General features: G+C 37.3%; 1 protein-coding gene across 1 annotated transcript in view; it reads right to left on the minus strand.

The window, feature by feature from the left end:
• The window catches only part of Phex (phosphate regulating endopeptidase X-linked), a 194,893-nt gene that overhangs the window by 17,852 nt on the left and 155,368 nt on the right, over positions 1 to 21,673 (minus strand). Inside the window, exons 16-17 of the mRNA XM_004866190.3 lie at positions 7,375 to 7,429; positions 1,080 to 1,147 (exon numbers count right to left, since the gene is read on the minus strand). Of these exons, the coding sequence (XP_004866247.2) occupies positions 1,080 to 1,147; positions 7,375 to 7,429 (123 nt within the window). The remainder of the gene's footprint in view (positions 1 to 1,079; positions 1,148 to 7,374; positions 7,430 to 21,673) is intronic.

Here is a 21,673-nt window from a genome sequence, read left to right on the forward strand (position 1 = left end):
TCAGATGACTATGAGACAGTAACATTTTAATGGGGAGGTGGAGGACAGGCGAGCAAAACATTAGGTGATTAAGGACTGATAGGGAGTGCAGGAAGAAATGACCAGAAGAAAAAGAGCCCAAAGTGTCTCTGGCCCAGGAGTTGGCATCATGCAAAATACTATATGCATTAGAGAAAGAAGAGCTGGGGATGTATCTCAGTTGTGCTGTGCCTGCCTGGCAAGCACAAGGTCCTGAGTTTGATTCCTGGTACTGGAAAAAGAGAGAGAGAGAGAGAGAGAGCTCCTTTTAACAACATTGTCTTAGGCCAGCTGGGTTCTTGGGACTGCCTATAAATCATTGTGTGGATATATATGTAATAATAATTCACTGTTAATTCATAAGCTTCAGAGAGGTTTCTGCAGTTTTCCAATAATACTCCAAAGTTAAGAGTGCTGATTAAAAATGAGGACTCTCAAAAGGCATCTTTTCTTTAGTGTAGGCTATATTATGTTCTTTCCTTTTGCTTAAATGTCATAAGGATACACAGTATATTATATATTGTGCATTATTAGGAAAGCATAGCCTTTTGAAATCAAATTCTAAGTACATGCCAATGTAAAGAAAAATAGAGGTTAAGAATTGCATAATTCTTGAAATTGCATAAAAGAACCAACCAGCCAAGGTCCAGAGGCCTAACTTGGCAGTGCAGCATGTACAGTCATCACTAGGGCAGAACTCACACCTCCAGGGAGAACATCTCAAGATGGTGAATCAAAACAAATGACAAAGGGGAGAAATGATAATGTAATTTCTGTAACCACTGTGGCAACTACAGTGATCCTGATCTAAATGCAAACTTCATTTCATTGAAATTATCAAGTCTTTGTTTCTAATTGTACTGGATCACTAACAAGAATTGTTTACTTATTACAATCTATCACAGCAAGACATGAGAAAAAGTTTTCAATCAGGAATCATATTGCTTTGGCTAATCTTCAATCTATAATGATGCTGGTATGAAAAATAATAGCACCAATTAACACCCATATAGTCAACATTGCTATAAAAGCAGCAGCTTATAAAATGAACTAGTACTTACCATTATTATCAAATCCATGTGTAAATTCATGTCCAACAATTACTCCTATAGCACCATAACTCAGAGATCTGTCATAAGTACATAATTTGAAGAAAATTACAAGCATAAATATGAGAGCATAATCCTTTAATTTTTCAATGAAAAGTCAAGATAATCAGTTTTCCATCATAAAAATAAAAATCTAATAACCATACCCATAAAACTATAAAAAATCACCTAAACATACCCTTCTAATTGAAATGAACAAAGTATAATCCTAACATTGTCATTGTAACCTTGTATGGGCCCTGTGAAATTAGGGCTGTGAAAGAGATTTTCCTTTCCAGTTCTTAAGTTTTCTATGATTCTATATACACTTTGGTGATATTTTTTATTTATGAACACCTAAAATAGAATTTGAAAAGATCTGTCAGCAAATGTACTTTTTTATCTGAAAATTTTGGACAATCACTATAATCTTAGAAGTTAAATTGTTTTCCAACTGAAATCATAAAAACAGGACTAGAGCAGAGATTAAAAGCGGTCTCTCCATTTTCAAAGGGAATCATATTCCTCTGTTACTGTGGCAGACAAGCTGACAACTGAATAATAAAGCTTGTGAAGCTCCAATCAGATTTAGAAAAAGCACTGCATTATTTCCCTTTACCTATGAAGAAGCAGGAGGGTTATGCACAATTGTGGCCACCAACAATTCCACCTCCCATCAAGAGGTGATCTATTTATTTCCTTGCTCTTGAACCTGGAATGGCCTTGGGAATTTGGGATCAACACAATAACATGGAAGGGGCCAGGTGTCACTTCTGGGCCTAGGCCTTGGGAAACTTTGCAGTTATTTTCTGCACTTTCAGAAGTTAGCTACAGTGAAAAAAAAATTGACTACCCATTTAGAAGGAAAGAGGCCAGGTGAAGTCAGGGAGAGATTCCAAAAGCTGAGAAACTGAAGGCAAAAAAGAGGCCCTGCCAGATCCTACTCATTGAAGTCAACCCAATGTGTGAGTGAAATGATCTTAGATAAGTGGTATTGAACCTGTGGTACACGTGTTATTGTATTTTTCTTTTAAAACAAAAGATGTTAATGTATGAGTTGTTTTTTCTAAACTAAAACCTCAGTATTCAGGTTTAATTGCAGTGTTGGCACTTTGTGATAAATAAGTGGTTGCAGTTTGGACAGTTGGTCTCTAAAAGGTTCGCCATTGTTGTCTTAGATCCTCCAGCCCTATGGAGCTACCCCAGTCATCACAAGCAGGAGGGACAAGCTGTCTTAGCTTGCAGAATCATGAGCCCATAAATGATTGCTTAATGGTGCTCTGTTATGTAGCAACAGAGAACTGAAACGAAGTATACATAGATGAAGAAATCAACAAAGGGGTTTGCATTCCAGTGTGTCCATAATTTTCTCTCTAAACTATAACTTCCAAGAAGGCCAAATTCTTGTCAACTTGTTCACTGCTAAATTATTTGTACCTAGTACACAGTAAGAAATTTAACAATGATTTAACTAATGATCAACTTTACCATCTCGTGTAAGTGGCAGATCTACAGGTAACATGTTTAAGTCATTTAACCTATAGGTGAGAACTGTCAACAATTTAGAATCCTTATTGTAAGGATTCCTCATGAGACTGCAATTATGCTAACAATATGTCACAGTTGATTCCTGACATGCAACAGCAGTCACCCAGCAAATAAATAGGACCCATAACTGGAACAAACAGAAATTTTTGAAGCAGTGTGTTATTACAGGACATAATGATCCTTAACATGCTAATTGTTTGTCTCAACTATGCCCAAGGAAGTGCTGTAAGATTTAATTTTCCCCCTTGATGGCAATTCTTTCCTTTGTTATTTCTTTCCTGCAAGGTAATTAGCATTTGAAAAAATACTTCCTACTGTTCCATCATTGCAAACCTCTATTAAAGAAGTAAGAGTAAAATTATGCATTCCAATCATAGGGCTATCATAGCAGTGTGGGACAAACTTGTAATTTTACAGTGCTAATTTTTGCCACAGTAACTATCACTGTGCAGCCTGCAACATTAAGTTTTTCCAGATTCCTCATGCCTGAGAATAAGCACTCGGTCCTCTACAACCCTAATTCAATGCTGTTTACTGAATGAATTTATAGAATGAACAATGGAAGCTTATAGGAACTGCTCTGCAATAAACGCCCCTTCAAAGGGAATGTTCCAACAAACTCTCATTTGCAAATGGTAAAAGAGAATTCAGAAGATGATTAAATTGCAAAGTATAAGTAAGGAGCAAAACAGAGGCTAGATATTAGGAAGTAGAAGAACTTTTTCAAATGGGAAGGGGAATAAGAAATGGGGGAAGAGGGAGGGAAAGAAGGGGAAGGGGATTTAAAAGAAAAAAGAGTTGGCTGGGGATTTAGCTCAGTGGTTCCGCCTCCTGCCTTGCAAGTGCAAGGACCGGAGTTCGATCCCCAGTACCAAAAAAGAAAGAAAGAAAGAAAAAAGAGTTGAAGGAAAAAATGGAAATAGAGCTTTTGCAAATTGGGAGGGAAGAAAGAATGGAGGGAGAGGAGAGGAAAGGAACAAGAAAAGAATTAATATTTATTATGTACATGCATAATTCCCTATGGTGAATGTGATCAATATGTACTGAATAAATAAAGAAGATTGAATCATTGTAAGTTTCAATTCTTGTTACAAAAACACAATCCTTTGGACAAGAGACAAAGAAAAAGTACTGTAATTCTATATAACTAAGCCTTATAATGACAATGTTTTATAATATTAAATTCACATCCTCCATTTTATCAATGGGCATTATGTAAATTAGCATGTCATATAAAAATAAACTCATGTGCCTTCTAAAATGTACCTGGCTGACCAGAAACTGAAAGATTTCCTGCAATGATGATCTAGCCTTCCAAAAATAAAATAGAAAACATAACAGTTTTACTACCTACTCAGTTTCTCTTTTGTTCTTACTATCTGATGTGTTAAACATGTGTCTTTGTGCTGTCCGGGTTCACCGTGATCTCATGTTGTTGTCAGGTAAGAACTAGCTTTATGCCTGCACCATAAAATCATAAAAATCTCCAAGTTGGAAGTGGCTTTAAGATCATATAGATCAACTCCCCACTAGAGGCATGAGTCCCTCTACAAAAACTCATTCAAATGGCCCTAAGACTTCTGCTTGGATATTTCCAATATCAGGGGCTCAACCACTTCTTAGGTAACCCATTCCGTCTTTGGGTGGTTCTAAATAAAACAGGTCTCCCCAGTGTTGATCTAAATTTTCTTTCCATGTCTTCAATATATTGGCCTACTGAAGTCTCTAGTTGAACACCTGCTGACTCCTCTGAATATAATAAATCATTCTGTCACCTTAATTTTCCCTTGAAAATATGAGATCAGAGGTTCCACACTTAAACGTCCTCAAGTTCTTTCAATTCTTATTCTTAAATCATAAACTCTAGAGCAGAATTTCCAAAAATGTAGGGAAAGGAGTTTAGGAACCTCTGAGTTAAATATATTTAAATAAGTTTTTCTGTCATACAAGTTCTTATGAACTTTTATGCTGATGAGTATTAGAATTCTCCAAAATGGAGAATTCGTGAAACAGACCCTTTGAGAAATGTTGTCTTTACGCTATTTATAATCCTGATTCTTCTGGAATTAATTTGGCTTGTTCATGTCTTAATAATTAGGCTTAATGCTCAAGTGAGAGCTAAGCTGACCAGTATTAGCAAAAATGATACCCACTCCTTTGGTTCATGGTGGCCATCCATGAATTAAAGCAGAACAGATGGATGGATGAGTAGGAAGCCATTTTACTAGACTGAGATTCCCATGTCCTCGGCATCTCCATAGTCCCAGCGCCAAGTACCCAAATGATAACAGATATTCATTGAGTGGCTGTCTTACTAGAGGCTAGATGGCTTTGGTAAACACACAGAACTCTTTAGGAAAAAAATACAAATCTCTCTCCCACTCAAGTTTCAACTATGGGTCAGCCTAATGTACAATTAAAAGATACTAACACTAATTCTTAACTTTCTATGATTTTGACAATTATTTCAGGAATTCATGTTTATAAATCTAATAAACAAATCATTGAATCAATAACTTCCAAACCTAACCAAACTATTTTGCAAGTCTCCAGCTACATAACCACAGTAATAGAAACTCAGTTAAATTGGTAATGATAAGCAGAATAAAAGAATTCTAGGGATCTTTTTTAGTTTCAAGGGAACTTAGAGAATAATTAACCCACATCTTAAATTTTATGGAAATATCTTAAATATGGAAAAAATTAATTGCAAGTATCTCAATGCTAAAAGAAAACTGCAGCTGAGACCTAAGATGGCATTAATGGGGTTGATTAAATACAAACCTAGAATTTGCATTTATTCTAACTATGGTTATTTCTCTCAGTAGGCTTTACTGGTGTCTGCTTATGTCCCCTTGGCACTCAGCATTTCTGAGGACCCCGATTTGATAGCTTTCAACTCCCAGCTCCTGAAAGTAGTTGCCTCAGAACTTTCTCCAGTGAACAGAGATGTCTTAGCCTAGGCTGGGCACTGCCACAGAGTCAAGGCCCCTCCTAGTAGACCTCAATCAATAATAGAGTGTGAGCTCAAGGATAAATACCCAGCTTCCTTGTCCCTGAGGGAGATCACTGTAAATCACATTCTATGGTTCACTAGCAGCACTGAGTTCCGGTTGCCCATGGTGATAAACTGGCTTTTTGTAGCACACTCATGGTAAGTACTGTAGTATAATGGTCCCCAAAAGATGTCCACATGCTTGCTATTCCCTGGAACCTGTGAAAATGTTATATTACATGGCAAAGAAGAATTAAGGATGTTATTTAGCTGACCTTAAAACATAGGTTATCTTGGATTATCTAGGTAGGCCCAATGTAACCCCAAAGGTTTTTTAAATTAGAAGAGCGAGGCAAAAGATAAGAGTCAAAAAAAGATAGGGTTATGGAACTTTCAAGACAGAGAAAGAAAACTATGGGCCAAATATAGGCCACCTCTAAAGGCTAGAAAAGATAAGGAAATAGATTTTTTTTTTCCCTAGAGCTTCCACAAAGGAAAGCAGCTCTGTGTATACCTTGATTTTAGCCTAGTGGGAGCCAGGTTGAATTACAGAACTATACTCTAGGAAATTCATATAATTTTAAGCCAAGTTTGTGGTAATTCATTTTGGCAGCCACAAGACTCATAGGACACAATTTACTGGCTTCCTTCCTTCTCTGTCTCACTTCCTCTCTCCTCTGTTTGTGTTTTCTGGTACCACCTCCCAAAAGAACCATTTGCAGGTACAAATTCCCAATGATGAATGTGATCATAATGTATACCTAAAATGTACTAATAAACTTAATGGAATAAAAAAAAAGAACTACTTGCACTTGAATCCTTATCACAGGGCCTGCTACTGGAGAATCCCAAATCAAAATACTGTCACTCCATTTATCTTATTTATGTAACTATGCAACCCTGCATCTTTATTATCTCAGTGATCATAGGAAAACTGTCATATTTCCAAAGCAAAACACAGGCGACTCAACTTCTAAAATCAAGGCAAAATTTTCCATGCTAATGCATGGAAAGGCACCAGAGCACACAAAGGCATAGAATAAAAGTGGTGATGTTATTGGCAATGAATATTATGAGAATCTCTATTGTATATGGAAAATGTGAATCACATAAATCTATTATCTATTGCTATAAACAGGCTTTAAACTGGTAGTCCTATATTCAGGCACTATTTTGACCTGCTCTGTAGCTACACAGGTAATATTCTAAAGATAGATTTGATTGTCTTACTTGTTTAAAAACTTCAAGATTTTCCGTTGCTTGTTAGTGTCCCAGCTTCTCATCTAATATCCAACTTCAACCTTTTTTTGTAGACTACTTTCCACTACTTCCTTTCATATATCACTTGGGACAGCCAAACTGGACTCTTTTGTCTTTCTCTAAACACATTTCTCACATTGTTTCTTAGGCTGGAAAGGTTTTAGAACATCACATCTACAACAATGCTTCAAATTAATAAATGCATAAAAATGAAAAACATCTATAAATAAGTTGGCCTTCCAGTGTAGTTATATACCTAGCAATGAAGAACAGAAAACAAAGGCCTAATAGAAAATAAAAAGACCTAAAATAGTAAGAGTACAGCTGACCCACACTAGGTTCCATGCCCTGTATCTGAACTATCCCTTACTTCACTTCTTTGACTTTATATTGCTGTCTTTTGCCAAAGCAGCATGCCCTTCCTTCTAATTTGTTAATAATTGGTTTCTTTATTAATTTACTCACCGAGGATATTCTGTTCCCCAAAAGAAAGGCTTCTGGAGCTCTCCTGCTGGAAACCCTGGGAGGAAAGCAAACAAAAACTGTTACAGGATATAGAGAGACTGATACAATGAGGAGTCCCTGGTTCCTGCTATAGCCTGGAGCTTCTAGCTACCCAGCTGAAAGACCTCTTCTTTAGGGACTAGGGGCCACCTAAGAGATCCAGTTGTCTAAAAGTGATCTTAATTCACCGGAAGCATTTCAAGGACACCATTTTGAGCAGATCTACTACTAGCAGTGTCAAGCCTGCTGTGAATCAGGTCCCTCCATATACTGCCTGCACATGAGCCTTCAGGCTGTCCAGCACCTTCCCCTGATGCAGAAAGGGCCTGGCTTCATGGATACAGGACCTGCGCAGACAAGCCCCACATGCAGAAGTACTTCATACTTAATTTAATATTCTACTGTCACTGTCTTGAACTTCACAAGAATTTAATCTATGAACTTATATTTTGTAAGTGGAGTCTGAGGGAACAATGGAACATGTGTGAAAACAAAGGAGACACACATGGTATGCGTAGATCCTAGATGCCCAGCTGGCACATAGCACTCATGATTCCCTCTAGGAACTCAGGATTCTGGGAAGTCCACAATGCATGGGAGATTTGTTGCGACACAATTGGCATATAAGGTAAGCATGTTCCGCAGAATTGAGTGAGCTGGGGCTTGGACATCTCCAAGAGGCCACACTTGCCATGCAAACCAAAATTCGCTTGTATCACTGAAGAAAAGGAATGGTGTTCTTAGAAGCTGAATGAACCCTGTCATAACCTCTCTCCTGTTACTCCCCTGTATTTGCTAACCTCTTATAGTGAAAATGATAACATAGAGGGAAAGGAAAAAATAAGGCTGCCCTTAATTTCTTTTTCTTACAGTCTTCCCTTACTCATCAGTAGGCTGAAAGTAGAGAGTGTTGACAGACTGTGTATGTATTAAGAAGTGAAATAAAAATGGCTGAATTTCTTCTGTAGAGCATTTCTACCTTGCTGGTAAGAAAAAACATATATGCATATAAAAGCTAAAAAATGCAAAATGTCATTTTGACAATCCCATATGCATGTTAAGTGCTCCTGAATTTGCACTAAAACCTGTATTATACAATATAAAGATGAACAGAAAAATTCATGCTAATGATACAAAATTTTAGTTTTTCTTGTAACAGTAGTAAATAGCAAATAAAAAATACTATGACAAATCAAGAGAGAGATCATGAAAGACACGACAAAGCTTTATATTTTAGCACCTTCAGTGGCTAAAGTGGCACTCTTCTGCTTTCTGCATAAGAAGCCTGGCATTTTCATTTTGCAGTGGGCCCTGCAAGTCACGCAGACAGCCGTGGGTATAGATTAGTCAGAGAAATGCTTGGTTTTGCCCTTGCAACTCACCACTAAATTTTGCATTCTGGGTTGATCCTGTGAATTGCACTTACAAGTCATTATAGCTAGAGAGAGGGAGAGGAGGCAGAGGAAGGAGGGTGAGAGAAAGAAAGAGGGGAGAGAGGAAGAAAGGGAGCGAGAGGGAGAAGAGAGACAGAGACAGAGACAGAGACCCTTTGCAATGTTCTTGCCTGCTTCAGAGAAGCTGCTCTAGGCCTCATGAGACTGAAAGTTCTTTTATGAGTTAAAGTGCCCCAAGTAAGGAGTCCCTTAGAAGTGAAATGTTGATTTCATAAAAGTCTTTTGTATGAATGTAATTTTATATACTTTATTAATAATATCATCGTTTGAGATTCCGAGCGTACAAAAACTAATTGCAAACAGAGATTGGTCCAGCTAGTAGTTCTCTCTTCTTGCTGCTTTCAAATAAAGGAAAATGCATCTAAAATGACTGAATCTGAAGAAACAATGTTAATCTTTATAATTTCTACATTTCCTTAAATACCTTTGGCATCTTTACATCAATATGTCATCCTATTTTTTGGTGATTACTTTTAGTAAGTCATCCTAATTTGGAGACATATAGACAGATGGACAGGTAGATATCCAAGTGTATATTACATATAAATGTAAAGCACAATGTTTATATGAAAATTCAGTTCCATACAATAAATCATCCAAAAGCAATGATATCTCTTAATAAGAACAATGATCATAAACCAATATGATTTAATTATTAAATCATTATGGCTTCCCTGTGTGGTAATGTGCCCAGCTGGAAGCAGTTTCATTCACTGCCAACCTATTTACAGGAGAACATCTGACACCTGCATGAGCCTCAATTTCTATAGCTTTTGCATTCCGGGGCCCCGGACTCCAGTGTTGAATCCATCACATTACCCCAATCAGCTGTGTCTTCTCAGCCTGTCAGGGCCATGAAACCCAATACTGATAAACAGAAGCATCTGATGCCCTTAGGTATGTTTTGCTAAAGTGAATGGATTAACAGTGTAAGCTGCATTTTTGGAGATGTCAACTAGCTAGAGTGATAGATGGAATCCCAACAGGGTCAACTCAATATCTTATCTCCTAAAGTGGATAAGTTGTATTAGCAAAGGTTAAAAAAAAAAAGCAGAGAGTCAAATCTTTCTGCTCCATTTTTAATAGGTTTTTCTTATGTTTTCTCTCATATCCCTTTATTTCATTTTTTTCCCATTGTGGTACCACTCACTGTTTCACATTTTAAAGCTTCTTTTTCTATCAGTATATTTATGGGCAGCATACCTCTCAGCATGATTATATGTTGGGGGTGGGGAGAGAAACTTAAAGTTTAACTACTGGGTTGGCAAAACTTAATAACTTTGATATAAGGCAATATTGGCCCAGGATTTAAGGAGTATGTTGGTAGTAGTGTAAAAAGGTGCAACTATTCTGGAGATCATTTTAGTTGTCTCAGTGCTTTAAATGCCATTTTTATAAAAAAAAATAGCATTTATGTGATTTATGGAAATAGCTCTAAGAGACACTAAGAAAAAAAAATAAGCAAACAAGCTGCTTGAGTACAATGTATGAAATGCTTTTTGTATAATATATAAATATAATACTCAGGGCTGGGGATTTAGCTCAGTGGTTCCACTGCCTGCCCCGTCTAACCTAATTGGAGCTTAGCAAAATGCTGACCATAGAACACACACAGTGCTCTCATTTCTAGCATAGGTGCCAAAGAACAGGTCACATTTAGTAGGTGATTAGCCCAAGTTCAATTACTTGACTTTTATAGTCATTAAATCATATCCTTACTGTAGCTATAGCTTTCCAAGAGAAATTAAATGCCTCCATGTTTCAGGACCATTTTATTATTGTAAAATTGCATTAATTAGATTTTTATTACAGAAAAGTATAGATAAGAAAACAAAATTAGTCCACTACCCCACGGCTCAGACCTGAAAAAAACAATATACTCAGAAGTAGCAAATTCACCCTGCATAGAGAGAAATGAAAAAAAGTAATCATCTCCCTGTCTCCACTCCTTTCTCCCTGACCTAGAACTTTCTTTCTACCACTTCTGCAAGGCTTGCTTCAGGTATTTACCATATTCAAGTCTCATCTTTTCTTTAGGGCTTTTCCTAGTACTTTTTAAAGAGGTGGGAAGTTATCCTTCCCACTTTCATGCTTTATAACTCACCATAACACCACAATTTATGATATTCCATATCTTACTTATTTTGTATAAATTCAGTGGCAGATATGTGATATATTCCATTATTTAAGCTCTGGTTTTCTTTCTCTTTCAGGATGAGGGACTCTGTTGGTTTCTCTCTCTTGTGCTCATGGCATAACAAGTGTAGTTTTGATGTCAGCACATTTTTCCTAATCAACTCTCAATCAGAATGCAGACATGAGGCTGTGGATGTGGCTCAGTGACATCTGCAAGGCCCTAGGTTTGATCCTTAGCAGCACACACACACCCCAAGAATGTGGATATGAACAAACTGAAAAGCCCTACCCAGGTTTATCCAAGTTCTATCAGTTTATCACTCTATCCTTTTAGCCCTCCCTACTCCCCCATCCAAGGAACTGTCTCATTTTATGGTTGTGGTATAAGCTGGAAGAGAGAAAATTAAACCTTATAATGACTAAGATTAAATGCCCTTGACCTTGAAAGTACTGAGCTACTATAATGTATTTTCCCTATAGTTTTTGTTGCTTTCTTTTAACTGCAGTGTTAAGTTCAAGTTCCATAATCATAACAGTATGGTTCAGGAACATTATCATATAGCAAATATTTTGGAAGCATTACTTTCCAAAGTTTTATGTAAATTGGAAGATTTTTATATTGACAATTACAAATGCTAACACTTTTTACACATCTGTGAATCAGACTCAGACATCCTTTCCTGTTGTTTCCATGTTTGCTCAGATTTAACAAAATGGGAGGCCTCTACCTTCCACTGTTAGTCTTCAAAGCCCAGAGCCCTTGCTTTTTCCCTTTCTCTATAGGAAATTTTGGTAAATTTGCTAACATAATGCAAAGCAATTAAGAGCATTTCATTCTTAAATTCAACATCTCATTGACTCCTTTGAAAAAATTAGCATTATTGAATTTCTTCATTTAGGGTCCCTCTGGCATACACTGGAATAGAAGTAGCACAACCAGCAGCAAATGATAAAGTTCAGCCCCAAAACATTAACAAAGGAAGAATCTAAAGTAGAACCCAATGGGCTTGAGAATCTGTGGACTGATGAACAGACTCAACTGTTTATTGAATAAAATCTGTTCACGTATTTCCTGTAGCTATATTCTACAGAGGTATCTTTACCTGTTCTCTTTCTGTATGGGTGATTGTGATATTTTTTGCTAAGAAACTGACTATGTCAAGACATTCTATTGCATTATTTGTTTTGTCAAATAATAGGCTATTTGGTCTTTTGCATGGATTTACTGATGTATTAATATGGCTTTATTCTAGTACATGTTATGACCATTTTTTCAAAAACCAATGATATACATCCTAGCAACATTATTATAATTCTTGGCAAGTTTCACTTGCAATTACCTTATGTTTACATATTTGATTATTTTATTTGTCCTGTGCAGTAGTTTATAATTCTTTAGTTCACTAAGTGAATATATTTTATGATTCTAAATTTGGAGATGTTAGTATATTTAAATTCAATAATAAAAAACTACTGAGAACAGTTGGAGTTGGTTAGGATGACATAATTTTTATACATAACCATTAACCACTAACATTTACTGAATTCCTACAAAGTACCAAACACATTGGTTAGTTGTGAATAAAAAAGTCCTCAAAGAACCTACAATCTCATGAGAGAGAAAGATTATCACCAGGCAATCCTATTTTGCAATATCTGAAGATGAAAGAGAATCTACCATGCTCTTTATAGAATGCTTTTAAACTTAAATGTATTTTAAACTCAATAGAGAAAAGAAATACTGCATACATGAGAGTAGATGTGCAGTGGACTTTGGAGAGGAGACTTTGAAGAGGATTTTGGAGATATCTACACTAAGGTCTAGAATATAGAGTTCGTAACATCAGTTAGATCTTGATGCAGGAATGATTTAGGACACTGGTTCTCAAAGTCTGGTCTACAGACCAAGAACATAACCATCATCCAGATCTGCTGAATCAGGAATGCTGGGAATGGAATCCAGTTTTCCAGCAGCTCTCCAGTTTATTCTGGTGCACACTAATGTTAACACCCATTACTTTATATCAGGATAACTATTCTCAACCCCAACTGAACATCAGAATTCCTAATTTTTTCCTAAAAATATACCTATGTTCCAATCCCTGCCCCAAAACTATAAAGATAAATCTTTGAGATAGAGCCCTGAACATGAGTGTTTCAAAGCTCCATGGGTAATGTGAATGTATAAAAAATAAGGAACTTAAATAGGGAGAGGAGGAGGGGTTGAAGGGAGGGCAGGGGAATGGGGAAAAAAATAAGAACCAAGATAGATTACGTAAAGGTACAAATTTGCAATGATGAATGTCATTATATTGTACACCTAAAATGTACCAATAAAACTAATTTTAAAAAATAAGGAACTGCTTATGTTTAAGTTAACCAATCCATAAATCAGCCTTCCTGCCACATTCTGCTCTCTACCTCTCTTCAAAACTATGCATATAACATCCTATAGTTTGCTTTAGTTTGCTTCACCTGTTTTCACATTATACTTTCAAAACTTAAACTTTATATAGCCTGTAAATTATGACTCTATAAAAGGACAAAAAATAGTTTTAATTGCAACTGCTTTAAAAGAATCCAGGATGAATGCTCACTCTAAGAGAGAATGAATGTTCTATCTTATTCAGGATTAGTTTTTGTAATCAGATAAGCTAGATACCATTCTTCTAGAATCTATGGGGCCATCAGTCAGGACATGAAAATTGCTGCAATTACAAAGCACTTTTGGTTATATTTTTTGTTGTAAAAGGATTTCATTGTCACCACTGCTAAGATTAATAGTGGCTTTTTTTCCAAGTTGGCATCTTGTAGTAGTTTGGTGAATGCCAACTTTTCCCTTTCCAGAAAGTATGAAGTTCTAATAGCTGTGACTCCTGTCAAGGGATTCAGCAAGATGCCTTAGCCATCTGCTGGCTTCCTGCAGGTAACCTCCTGCCACCACATCTATCAGCCTAGAGCTGACAAGCAGAAAAGCAGCTTCTGAAATCTGCCCTCCATCTTGAAGTCTTCCTTTGCTGACCCATCTTTTTCCGCCAAAATTATCTTTAGGCTAAAACAAAAAGAATCCTCCCCTCTTACCAGGGTGACCAACTGTCCCTGGTTGCCCAGGACTGATGAGATTCCTGCAATGCAAGATTATCCATGCAAAACTGGAATAGTCCCAGGCAAGCTAGAAGAAATGAATAACCCCATATTTATCCAACTAATTTTGCTGTTTTTGCATTTTTCAGCATTTGTATAGCTCAGTGGTTCACAAACTTTGGCGTCTTGCAGAGAGATTTGGTAGCTAAAATTGTGTTAAAACATAAATTGTTGGTCCCAACCCTCAGTTTCTGATTCCATAGAAGGGGCCAGATAATGCCCATTTATTACAAGTGGTGCTGGTGCTTCTGGCCCAGGGACCTCACTTTGAGAACCACTGCTATAGTTCAGCATCTACCATAAGAAACACAAATTTCCTCCTACTATAAAGCTTTTTCATATATAAAACTGCTTTCTTAAGTATTAAAAAGTGGCACTAGTACCAATAATATTAACCCAGGCTTCAGAGCATACTAGGTACTCAACAAGTGCTTGTGTGAGTCTACTTAGCCTCATCTGGGTATGAGACAATGATCTCAAGAATAAAATATGAGGATAATTTTCCCCATATCAATCAGACCAAATAGAACTAAGTCTCTTTTCTCATCTCCTCCAACAGCATCTTTAAGATGCAATTCATTAACACATGCATCTATTGTTAGTTGAGGTATAAATTGGTACTACTTTTCATACAATGCATTTTGAAAACCTTACATGGGGCATACCATTTGACACAGCAACCCTTCCAACTCTTAAGAATTCTAAAGAAATAGTCTGAGATTTAGTCAAAGATTTAGCCACAAAACTTACTATTTATGGGGATTGTTTTTGCTTTATTTTTTTTACAATAATGAGAAAAGCCTTAATGTCCATTGGGAAGAAATTAAATTAAGGTTCTACTTTTTGGTGAGAGTCATACATGATGACTTAGAAGGGTATGTAATAGGTGGAAAAAATATTCATGATATAATGTTCACTGAGGAAAAAAGCAGTACTGTTGGATAAATCTATACTGAAATTTTGAAATATGTATAGTAAACATAAGTTTGAGCAGTATTTAAAACTATTAATAGTGGCTACTTTTAAATGATATTAACTTTTTACAAATTTTAACCTATCTGAAAATTTTCTAGGTTTTCTGAAATAAAAATGTACTGCTTTTGTAATAAAGGTAAAAAAAGACGATTGATTTTTTTAAAGGAAGGACAAATGAGATTGGAAGCATCAAGATAAATTAGTGAGATTGCTCCCTGACCTCCTGTCTCCCATTGCCATGGCTGTTTTCCAGGCTACTGATGCTCACCTCACTCTGGCTCACATCCAGGCAGTTCCCACAGAGTGCCCCTCACACACCTTGTCACTTTAATCAGATTGACCCTGATAATCATTTCATGCTTTCTGCTACCAGCCCTGCAGTGAATTTGCCTAGTCCACTGTGTCTGAAATAGCACTCACAAATGCCCTGCACGTGACAAATTGTGTTCCTATAGACTTTGGTCCTGGGACTCACTAGGGTAATGGGAATCCCATGAGACTGCATGCCTTCCCAGTTGAAGGCACCTTTGTTTTCCCACGACATTTCCAAAAATACTATTCTTAGCTGCTTCCTTGGTCAGGCCTTGAGATTGGAGGGGTTTATCAGGACATCCAGATTCCCCAACTAGAACAGGAAAAGAACATCCTAAAACAGTTGGAGCAGATGTCCCAAAATCTTGATGAGTACACATCATCTGTCAATTTTGCAAATTATTTGAAGCTTGCTCATGATTTAACTTCAGCTCACTGAATAAAACTTTTTAAATTTTCTAAGGTCAATCTTTTTAGAGAGTACATCTAAACATTCCTTTAAGGTAGCTAATGGCATCTTTCAAATAATCAGCCCTCCACCTCCCCACACAACCTAAAGATCCAAAGAGAGCATGGATTTAGCCAAATGGCTTGCAGACAGCAGTACTCTTCAACAATGCAATGATGAACTGTTTGATGCCACAGCCATGGGACATGGACTCAACAGAACCTGGTGACCATATGACATTCTGACCCTCACCTACTTCTTGGCTATCCCTAACAAATTGTTTCCATATTTTAAAAAAAACGATCCTCTCACTATGGGTGAGGGTATGATACAATGATTACTCTAACAATTTTATCATGCTTTTAATCTTCTCAGAATCCATTCACATACATTATCTCATGTGATTCTCACACATTTTACCCAGTGCTGAACAGTACGGCATGAAGATTAATAGCATTCAATCAATAAGCTAGGTTATACTTCCAGCTCTGTAATTTACTAGTTTTGTAGTCTTTGACATTACTTCTCCTCTCTGAGCTTCTGTTTTTTCTTCTGTAAAATGGGTCCATAGGGCCGGGGATTTAGCTCAGTGGTTTCGCCACCTGCTGCGCAAGCACAAGGACCCGAGTTCGATCCCCGATATCAAAAAAAACAAAACCAAAAACAAAAAATTGGTCCATAATATCAAGATTATAGACCTATTATGAAGATTAGCGATATTAGAGTATTTGGCAAATTAATGGTTTCCTAGCAAAGAGTAGCTGCATAGAACAATTATAATAACCATGTGATGGGAGTCTTTCAAAGCAGGAGTGGAAATGTAGAAATTTACACCCTGTGTTACCATTATACAGTTATCCTAGAATGATTTATTGGGATTGAACTTATTCACCCATTACTTCCCCTCCCCACTGTCATTGTCTAAGTTTAGACCCTCCCCACACTTCTCTTGAGCCATTTGCAAAACTCCTAACTTGCCTAAGAGGCCTCAATCTGCCCTGTCTTTCAGCCATTATCTTTAAGAGTAAGACTAAGGAAGCAAAACTTGAGTTTCTTGCTTCCCAAAGAAAATTCTACTATGACCTTTTCCTCAACATGGTCTACAAGGCCTTCATCTACTTCTACGTATCATCTCCCATCATTCTCTTTGCTCTCTAAACCACTGTGTACAGTCTGTACCACAGCCATCATGGCCATCTCACAGTCCATTCCTGCACCATGCTTTGTCTTATCTGTTTTCTCTGAATCTGTCACTACTTCTCAAATGTCCAAGCCTCCCTCTTCTGCCCAGTGAGCTTCTTTTTCTTTCCAAAGCCCACTGAAACATCACTTTCACTGTGAATCTAATCTTGACTCCCCAGATTTAATTACCTCTCTGTACTGCCTCCCAGAATGCACTTCACACCCTTAGTATGCATACTTAGTATGATATCCTTTAAATGTTTGGGTGCCAAGTCTCTCTCAAAAGCAAGCACTAGTAATAGCTAATATTTATTGAGTACCTACTACAAACAAGACTCTAGTCCAAGCATTATATACATTATCTCATATAATCTTTACAGCAATTCTATAGGAGAGTCATTATTAGTATCTCCATTTTAGAGATAATTGAACTGAGGCTTTAGGATGTTAAGAGACTTGTCCAAGGCTCCAAGTTATTACTGACCAAACCAATATTCAAAATCAAACTGTCATACTTCAGAGCTGGCACCTTTAATACTATACCATGATGGGCTGGGGATTTAGCTCAGTGGTTCCGATGCCTGCCTCGCAAGTGCAAGGTCCCGAGTTCAATCCCCCATACCAAAAACAAAAAAACCAAAAAAAAACACCATACCATGTTATGTACCCTAGTATCAAACTCAATATCTGACATGTTAATGGCTATATTAGTTATTTCTTGCTGTGTAACAAATTATCTATTATAGTTTATATCTAGTTGTCCTCATGGGCTCATAGGTAGAGCTCTTGGGACGTTACTGGATCACGGGGGTGTGATACTCATCGGTGGATTAATCCACCCATGAGTTTATAGCTAAATGTGATTTGGGGAGCTAAAGCCTGGTCAAAAGAGGTGGGTTACTGGAAATGTGGCCACCATGCCGAGAGGTCTTCTCCTCTAACATACCCGTCTGCTGGGCCGCCCTGCCATGGAGCCAGCCAACTACGGACTAAAACCTCTACAACCCATGAGGCAAAATAAGCCTTTTCTCCTATGAGTTGTGGGTGTCAGGTACTGTGTCTCAGAGATAAGAAAGAAACTAAGACATTATCCCAAAACATTGTTGCTTAAAACAATAAACATTTACGATCTCACAGTTTATCTGGGTCAGGAATTTGGAAAGAACTTATTTGGGTGGTTCTGTCTCAGGGTTTCTCAGGAGGTTGCAGTGAAAATGTTGCCCTGGGCTTGACTGCAGTAGAGGACTTGCTTTGGGGATGGCACACTTACGGTGCTGGAAATGGGCAGGGAGCTTAATTAAGTTGCCTCACCTGTGGGCCTCTCCATGATCTGAATACTGTACCCTCATGATGAGGTTCTTGGCTTCTCTCACAGTGATGGATCCAAGACATCAAGGTGAAAGCCGTAATGTCATTTATGACCTAGCCTCAAAAGTCGCATTCTGTCATTTCCACAGTACTCTGTTGGTTACACAGGTAAGCCTTGTTTGGTATGAAAATGTACTACACTGGAGTATGGATACTAGAAAGTGAGACTCACTGGACTCTCTTTCAATATTATCTGAACTCCTGAACAAAAATTATTAAGAACTGCTCTGAGTATCGAGACATTTTCTAAATAAAGAGAAATTTGGATTAGGTGGCTACTTAAATTTCCATCTAGGTCCAAAATTAAGAAAGACTATTCCCAAATTCTAGATGTTAGCCTTGATTCCCCATGTCCACAAATACAGCATTAAATGAATTCAAGGGTTTAATTTCATTCAATTCCAGTAGAAGCCACAGGTGAGTATTTGCCAACTTGACTTCTCCTTTGTACTTTTAGACAGAGCCAATGAAGTATGAGAAATTCTCCCAATCTGGATCAGTTATTTCCTTAACAGCAAAACAAATCTATGTTTCATTTCAGGATTAATTCTATAGTTTGATCCCAGCGTAAGCCCAGCCTCTGGACAAAGGCTTATCTTCTTTAGCACAATATCTGTGATTATACTGGGGCAACCAAATCCTTTGTGTAAAACAGTAAAGATAATAAAATCACTGGTTTTAGTCCTTAGGCCATGTTTGTTTTCAAGCCAAGATTTTATTTGCTTAAAATAATTCTTTAATATGTTTTGAGATATACGAAGATAAAAACTAAATGATGAAATGAGGCATTTTGCAGATACAATGATGTTGAATACATGAAATCAAGTTTATTCTAAAGGTCAATCCATGTCAGTAGAAATGGAAAAATAGGAACAAAATCTTTGTAAATAGGGAGGAATGGAGGGGTTGAAGGGAGGGCTGGGCAAGGGTGAAAAATAAGAACCAAGAGAGATTATGTAAAGGTGCAAATTTCCAATGATGAATGTCATTATATTGTATAACTAAAATGTACCAATGATTAGAATGAATAATCAATAATGCAAAATAGGAAGAAAAGCTCCAAAGGGGTAGGGGTAGTGGGAGGGGCAGGGGAAAGGAAAGAAGGGAAAGGAAAAATGATGAGAAATGGAAATAAAGTCTTTGTAAATAGGGAAGGGTGGAGGGTTTGAAGGGAGGGCTAGGAATGGGAAAAAATAAGAACCAAGATGCATTATGTAAAGGTACAGTTCCCAATGAGAAATGTAATCATATTGTGTACCTAAAATGTACCAATAAAAGAATTTAATAAAAAAAAAAAAGAAAATCAAATATGAGCTGTTCACTCTTCCCACCAATACCAGATCCAAAGAATGGTGGCAGCCAGGTCAGAACACACCTCAACAGCTCCCAGCAGCCTATCCTTTCCCAGGGCTCTACTCCAGGGATCAGTAAACGACATCCCACAGAGAATTTTCTGTCTTGATCTAGGAGACAGCCCACTGCCTGTTTTGTAATTAAAATTTTACTGGAGCACAGCCATGTTCATTCATTTATGGATTGCTGGTGACTGGAATGATAGAGTTGAAAAGTTGCAACCACAACCGTATGGCTGACAAAGCTGGAAATATTTACTGTCTGGTAATTTATAGAAATAATTTGCCAATTCCTGGTCTACACCTCTGAAGACTTGGCCTGAGGCAACCTACTACAGTGTAAGCAGAAAATGTATATGTACCATATGCTGCTCCAAACATTTTTTGGGGAAAAGGGGAGGGGGCTTTGCTATTTATGTTGTGGTATTACACACAGTGAAGACATAAATCATTTTGTTTCCTGTGCTGTGGACTGAACCCAGGGTGTCATGTATGCTAGGCAAGTACAGCGGGCCCTTGACTTATAAACTTGATCAGTTCCCAAAGGCTGGTTGTAACTCAAGTTGGTTGTAAGTCAATACAGCTGAGATCTGGATGTTTACCTGCGTACCCGCTATAAATAATAAGAAGCAGGTGAATCTTCCATTAACCTTATTAACCCAAGTTCCTATGTCAGGCCGGTCATAACTTGAGAGTCCACTGTACTCTACCAAAATCTGCACCACCCAGCCCAAGGCAGAAATCTTAACAGGTATCACCTGTGCAACCAACTCCTAGATCAAGACAGAACTCTCCTCTCTCAGTCAGTTCCCCCAGTAAAGATAGCCATTATTTTAATTTCTATGACATAGATTCATTTCCCTGGTCTTGAATTGTATATGCATGGAACAGAACAGAACTGTTCTTACTGGTTTCTTTCATTCAGCAGTAAGTCAGTCGATGACATTCATACATATTTCAGTATAAAGTAGTTTCTTCTTCACTTCTGTGTAATATTCAATTGCATGACTAGACCACTATTTACTTATTCTTTTGCTGGTGAACATTAGGTCCTTTCCAGCTTTTCGATATTATGAATAAAGCTGATACAAATATTCTTCTTATACATGTCTTTTGGTGGGCATAACGAACCACTTACCACGTGTGGAACTTCTGGGTAACAAAAGATAACAGCAAACACTTTTCCAAATTGGTTGTAGTTTTCAAATATAGAAAATATCATTTTAATTTATAAAATCTTTTGAGAGCAAAAGTTCAAAACTCCCCTCCCAAATCATATTCTGTTGTTTCTCATTGGCTATTCTAGGGATGGGTGGATGCCTGACTTGTTTGTTTTTGAAGTACAAGCCCTGACCTTGGCGATGTGCTGGCAACTTTACAAATTCATCCCATTAAATCCTTACCCAAAACTCTGTGAGCTAGATAAACTCAACCTGTGGCAAATAGAACAATAAGGGCCAGGAGGAATAAATATCTCAACCATGACAATACAACTAGATCCATGGCACTCAAGGTCTTCATTGTGGTTCTTATTTTTCCCTTTGAAAAGCACAAAGGCAAGTTTTGCAGTCCTCACAAAGCCAGGGAAACACAGGCTAAGGCACCAATACTCTCAGCTCCTTGTTGTCCTCTTTATCTTCTTAATTCAAATATAATTAAATTATACAACAGCTCATGAGTGTAACTCCTCACATGGCACATTGAAATCACTATGATTTCATCCTCCACACCAAGTCTGAAGGCATGGCTACTCAGATTAACAAGGGTAGAAAAATAAGAAGCTACAACCACCTTGCAAAAATTGACCATTGAAAGATGGTCATAAACCATAGGATTTCACACAAAGGTATGAATTTGGGGGCAAATAACATTATACATTTGTCTGTTAA

This window comes from Heterocephalus glaber, unplaced genomic scaffold (genome assembly GCF_053883595.1).
Source record: "Heterocephalus glaber isolate CG9 unplaced genomic scaffold, H.glaber_assembly_v1.0 deba00001594, whole genome shotgun sequence".
NCBI lineage: Eukaryota > Metazoa > Chordata > Mammalia > Rodentia > Bathyergidae > Heterocephalus > Heterocephalus glaber.